Source organism: Acyrthosiphon pisum, chromosome A1 (genome assembly GCF_005508785.2).
Source record: "Acyrthosiphon pisum isolate AL4f chromosome A1, pea_aphid_22Mar2018_4r6ur, whole genome shotgun sequence".
Lineage (NCBI taxonomy): Eukaryota > Metazoa > Arthropoda > Insecta > Hemiptera > Aphididae > Acyrthosiphon > Acyrthosiphon pisum.
This window is the reverse complement of record NC_042494.1, coordinates 149,278,329-149,284,707: the sequence shown is the minus strand read 5'-3', so window position 1 is coordinate 149,284,707 and position 6,379 is coordinate 149,278,329. Positions and strand designations below refer to the sequence as shown.

The window sequence follows — 6,379 nt, the reverse complement described above, 5'->3', positions numbered from 1 at the left end:
TACAGCTTACCTAACCCTCGGTCCAGCCGTTTTTTCAAATCTCGTACCTTGGTCCTAATGGATGGCAAGGACCTAGGTACGAGATTGAAGGTGGGAGTGCTCAGCAACTTCCTAAGACCGTCCGCGGTGTTTAAGATAGGGTCCTTTTCAATTACAAGCCGTCTCAATACCACCTCCTCTTCTTTGGAGAATTTCACCTTCACCGGCGACACGACACTGACTTTCGAAACAATTGCCCCATTTCAGACGTAGGTGTCTGGGGGCTTTGTAGAAGTTCAGTGACTACAAAAAAAATTTAAATTAAAAAAATTAAATAATTATTAAACTAAACAAAATCAATATAAATTTAAAAAAAAATAAAAATGTTGCCCCATACCAGACGTAGGCGACTGGGGGAGCTGGGCTATATCATTGACTAAAAAAAAAAAAAAAATTTAATTAAAAAACAAAATAATTATTAAACTACACGAAATCAAAAAAAATTAAAATTTTACAAATCGGTACGCCGGAACTACCGTCGACATACAAGTCCCTGACAATGGGCTTCTTAGGAACCCCAGCCCCTACATCCATGTCCAATTCCGGAGGAGTGCCAGCCCCGATCACAATGGACTGGAACAACTGCCTTTTTGTGGGTGTCACACCGGTACGGTCCGGTAGACAATATCCGGAATGGATGGCCCGGAGGCCTCGCCGAACGGGTAGTGCACCCTGGCATCGAACCTATGCAGTGGTCCAGGTGGCGGGTTGGCTGCATAATGGTCTTTCATTTTTGCATAATACTCCCCCTCGGTCAGTAACCAATCCAGCTGTTAATAAAAATAAATAAATAGGTACTTGATTAATTTAAAACCTAGGGTCACAAAAATTTTTTAATACTTATTTCCACATCACCCAGTGAGGTATATGTATAGGATGCGTTTTTTTTTAAGTGGTTTCCGCAATAGGCCTAATCCACTGACTTGATGGGATGGAGCAACTCGGTCGGCCGTAAAATACCATGGTCATATACACCCAGACCGGGGTAGAATTTTACACCACTCAGCAACGCCTGAGCTACCTGACGGTCAACAAGCACGGCCCTCACCGACGACCTCATCGTAAATTAAACACCAAAATGGCATTGAACAACAACGATGGAGGCGTGGTAAGGGTCAATTTACCGGGAAATGAGGTTCAGGGCAGCATCTTGTGGCAGCTGCAAGCAATGGAGCGCAATGTAAAATCTACAATTCAATAAATTAATGTAAAATTACCCTAAGGAAAATACAAAAGAAATACACAAGATGACACTTACAAAAAACTGCCAAACGTGCCGGCTTCGGTGGTCAACCGCTCCACCTCGAATGCCAACTCCGGCCAGTCGGCGGGGTGGAGGTGCCACTTACTACTGAATGGATTGCCGGCCCCCTTCCTCCTACTACGACAGTCTAAGCCCAACTTGAGAATAGCTGGGCCCAGAACTGTGTCGAGGAAATACTTCCTGTAGTCATAGTGGACGACCTGTTCCATGTCAAACTCGTCCTCCGAGGTGTCCGAATTAACTTCGGAGGAGCGAAGTCCCGTCTGAATACTAATTAATACCCTAATGGGTGGTTCGCCCCCCAGAGTGAACTCGATGTGAGAGTATGCTATAAAATTAAAACAAATTAATAAACCTAACCTAACCTCGATTAAACGTTCATACTTACTCTTCCGGGACACACCAAATATCCCCTGCAGAAGTTTAGTGTTTTGGCACGGAACACATTTGCCGGTGACGTTGACATCAAATGGCGTTCCGGGCTTATACGCAGACAGCGAGGAAAACCCGTAGACGATACTATCAACGTCGACTTCGATCGGCATCATTTTACTGACGTCGTTCAGCGTTAGTGCGGTAAACTTGAAGTTTAAATGTAAAATCATTATACAAAACACTATCCTCCCCAATAACTTTGAAAATAATAAACTTGAAAAAATACCCTAACACACACAACATGGAAAACCATCCCTTAAAACATCCCCTAACCATAGATTTTGACCTTGAAAACATCACCTAAAGACATCTAAACAATCCACAAAAAACTTCCCCTAAAACCATCAAAAATCATCCCCTAACCTTGAGGATGACCTTGAAAACATAAATTAAAAACATCATATTACATCCACGGTAAACATCCCCAAACATAAAAAACATCCACTAAAAACATTCCCTAAGCTTTAAGATGACATTGAAAACTACACCTAAACAATCCTCCAAAAAAAACATCCCCTAAAACCTTCAAAAATCATCCCCTAACCTTGAGTATGACCTTAAAAACGTCCATTAAAAACAACCCCACAATAAAAAACCTTCCCCCTTTGACATCACAATACATCCTCAACACATACCAAAAATATTTTGAAAACATGCTACAAATAAATTTGCTTAACCTCACTAGGGTGATGTGGAATTGGGTAATAGACAAAAAAATGTACCTTAAAATGCCACTTACCCCAGGTTGCGGACGATCTTGGTTTAAGAAGGGTGTGCTGGCGGAGGAACCGGCAATCGGTGGTGGCTGAGATTCCTAAAAAACGTAAAATTGTATAAATCGAAAATCAAAATTCGTAAACAAATATCAACACAAACATAAAACATGAACTTGCGAGTAAAAAAATTATTAGATATACGTGATAAACTTACGTTCGCGAGTTCGTCGACAAAACCGCCCGATTCTTGGCCTGCTGAACTAGTTTGAATAACAAAAAAACATGAAAAGTCACATGAAATGACAGTTAACAAATAAATAAAATATACTTACTGAGGGTCCTTGGTTCATGTCTAAGCAGACGATACTACAAAGGACGAAAAATCTAAAAAGAAAAAAAATTATACTAAAATGACAAAACAAAATTGACGGGTTCAAAGTGCTCGTGCGGTCTCCACACATGACGCCGAATTTCATCAAGGACCTCCAAACTACACAAATCTAAATTATCTACCTTTATCAACAAAAATATCTATAGAAGTCAAATTAAATTTTTATGATCGTTTGAAATTTTCACATGGATATTCACTCGATTCTCATGTACGATTTCGTTATTTTGTTGTAGTCAAAACTGTAGTACATGAAATTTACTGAATGTTTATATAGCATTTCCTATACACCATACAATTTGAAAATATTTGACTCTTTTTGAGCTGTTTACAGACATTTCAGTTTTCAATTTTTTTAGTTTTTTTTTCTATAAATATTAATAAAGTTTATCTGTGGGCCAAAAAGTGTAAAAAATTAATACAGGGCTCTGATACATTGTATAATAGCAGTTGAAAAATATTAAAAATACATAGGCACAATTATTTTTTATAAGCATTTGAAGGTCAAATTTTGACAAAATTTATCAAATTTAAAATTGAATAATTATTTTGTAGTTAAAAAATTATAAAATGTTTAACTTTTATATCTAAGGATTGAAAATTTAAAACAAGATTTCACGTAAATATTTAATTCTGTTACCAAAAATTCTAAGAAATACATTACCACAGTTTATTTTTATAGCAATTTAATTTCAAATTTGGACGAAATTACATATTAAAAAACCTGGAATAACTATTTTAGTTATTTTGTTGTGATTGTATAATATTATTCGTGGATACTTGAAACTTCTAAAGTATACTATTATATATCAGTGATAGTACCACGGTTTGTTGTTGATGTATAACGCGTTACCTAATGGATATTGTGATATGATTAATTTGGAATTTATTATTGATACCTATTATAGGTCAATTTTTTTTTAATACTATAGATAAGTATACCTATAATAGGTATGTCTAATACCTAGTCTGACAAGCCGTCTCCACTCAGAATCGTTTTTCTTATACAGTGATATTATTGAATATTATTATCATTGAATTCAAATTTAATACTATCCATTATACAGTGACCCACTTGTAACCTACTGTACAGCAGAGCGACATCCACTTACCCACCTTTAATTTACTTGCAATTACTTGCAATCATATAACTGAAACTAGTATGCCTTGACTATAATATAAATAATGTTTGGCATTGTTTGCCTTAGAGTAGGTATCAAAAATATTGATTGAATTTTGGGTTAAAAGAAGAAAAGACATACGATTAGCTGACCAAAAAATAAAAACCAATTAAACAATGAATTAATAAAATTAATGATTTATATTATGTCTTCTGAAATTGCTTGGCTACCAAGGTCTATTAATGAAATTGAGTATTTTATAATAACAGAATTAAGAAATGTTGTCATGTAGGTAAACTGGTGTGGTTGCCTCACAAGGTAAATTAAAGAAAGCTTTTTACTAACATTTTATGCATTTAGTATTTACTGTTCGCATTTAGGCATGTGCTGAAACTTGTTAAATACCTACCTACTTAATAACATACCTAGCTTCTCGATTATTGAAAAAAATGTATTATAATTATCTTATATGGTCAACATTTAATATCTTACAGTGAACTTATAAATAATAATACATAAAAAAACTATACATTTTATATACCCAACTACTTTTCAATGATTCCTAGACCACTTGATGATTTTAGTGCATTTAGGTAGGTATAAAAATTATCTAAGAAAATAAAGAAATATTTCAAGTTTACAATAGCACAAAATATACATTACTTATAAAAAATATTAAATATAACTGCGGAAAAACAAAAAACTGATAATTCTAAGTTAGGTATATGCCCTTAGTTGCTAAATTTAAGCAAAGAAATACATGATTATTCTTTATGAATTTTAGAACTACCTATCTGATATAGTTTATAGAAAATATAATTTAAAAAGAACAAATACAAGTTACAACAATAGATAGGTACATCAAAAGAAAAGAATAAATATGTACTTTATATTAGATGATAAAGTAGGTATATAGTTTAAAAATTCAATATTATAAAGTCTAAAGACAATTGAGTAAAATATATTGTTAGAAAATATCTAAATTGTACATAATATTGGTAGGAGCATTGGAGCCGTTACCTATTTCTATTTTTATTATTGGCATAATATATAAAATTAAAATGTATGAAATATCAGATAATATCAGTGCTCGAATTGGGGGGGAGGACGCAGGGGGACGGAGCTCCCCTTCAAATTTTAATTTTTTTTAGCGTACCCCTTCTTATATTTTTAATTTGAACGGGGGGACGGTACGTCTCCCGTATAAATTATTATTGAAAAACTTATAAAACGTTTATTTATAGATATTTATTATGTATTATCAATTTGAAAAAAATATGCGATAAATTGTAAATTTCATTAATGATAAAAATCAAAAAAAAAGATAATTTATTATTATAATCACGGACCACAAACTATAAATCTTAGTCAGTTATTATAATACAGGCTTACATATACTGATATACTAATAATGTGTATAAATAATGTATATTATATCGAGATTAAGATTAAAAATTCATGTTATGTCACTGTAAACAGTACCTATGTAGTTCATAATATCTATGTCTAATAATAATTATAGCATTATTGTTATGCTCATGAGTTGAGGTCGGTGTTTATCGATTATTGTTTAATTATAACATTTCTTTTTGTACACTACTGTAGTACTGCTTATCAATTGTATAATATATAAGATCTACGAAGACTAGAATATTCTTGTATTCATGATAAAATCTATGACTGCACTGCCATCCACAAGATAATAAACGTTGGTTATGACATGTGTTTAATAAATTATTGTACTTACTATAGTATACTGTATACTTACTAGTAACTAATAAGTAAAAAGTAAAAATGGCTTCTAAACCAAAAAAGCTTTGCAAATCCGGTATTTACTCTTATTTTAAAGTAAGTACCAAGTTAATTGGCTAAGCTAAAACTTTATCATTATTTATATTTCATGAAAATGTATTTCTATATTTTTAAATTGTAGAAAATATTACATGGGGGTGTGGGAGAAATTCATAAAAGTTTTTCTTTTTAATTCTAAGATTTGGAAATTTAATACAAGGCTCCTAACATATTTTTACAATAGCAGTTGCAAAATAAAAGGAATACATTGTCACAATTTTTATTTATAAGCATTTAAAGTTCAAATTTTGACAACATATTAGGTAAAAATCACGAAAATTCGTAAATTATTTTATGCTAGAAATTCATAAAAAATTTTCCTTTTATATCTAAGATTTCAAAATTTAATTCAAGGCTCATAATATATTTTTACAATAGCAATTGAAAAATAAAAGAAATATATAGTCGCGATGTTTTTTTTATAAGCATTGGAAGTTCAGATTTTGACTAAGTACGTAGAAATTACGGCCATGTTCGAATTATCTTAGACAGAAATTCATAAAAGCTTTTCTATTTAATTCTAAGATATGGAAATTTAATACCAGGGCTCCTAACATATTTTTAC

The 6,379-nt window shown here is 32.5% G+C and overlaps 2 protein-coding genes across 3 annotated transcripts in view; one reads left to right on the top strand and one right to left on the bottom strand.

Annotated features, from left to right (window-relative positions):
* The window catches only part of LOC100168681 (TBC1 domain family member 13), a 51,626-nt gene that overhangs the window by 34,075 nt on the left and 11,172 nt on the right, over positions 1-6,379 (top strand). The gene's annotated exons all lie outside the window — the stretch shown is intronic.
* Positions 1,111-2,457, bottom strand: LOC115033885. Its single transcript, XM_029488576.1, has 2 exons — positions 1,298-2,457; positions 1,111-1,226 (listed from the first exon to the last, which is right to left on the bottom strand). Exons 1-2 carry the CDS (start codon positions 1,906-1,908, stop codon positions 1,160-1,162), a joined length of 678 nt encoding a protein of 225 aa, XP_029344436.1. The 5' UTR covers positions 1,909-2,457; the 3' UTR covers positions 1,111-1,159.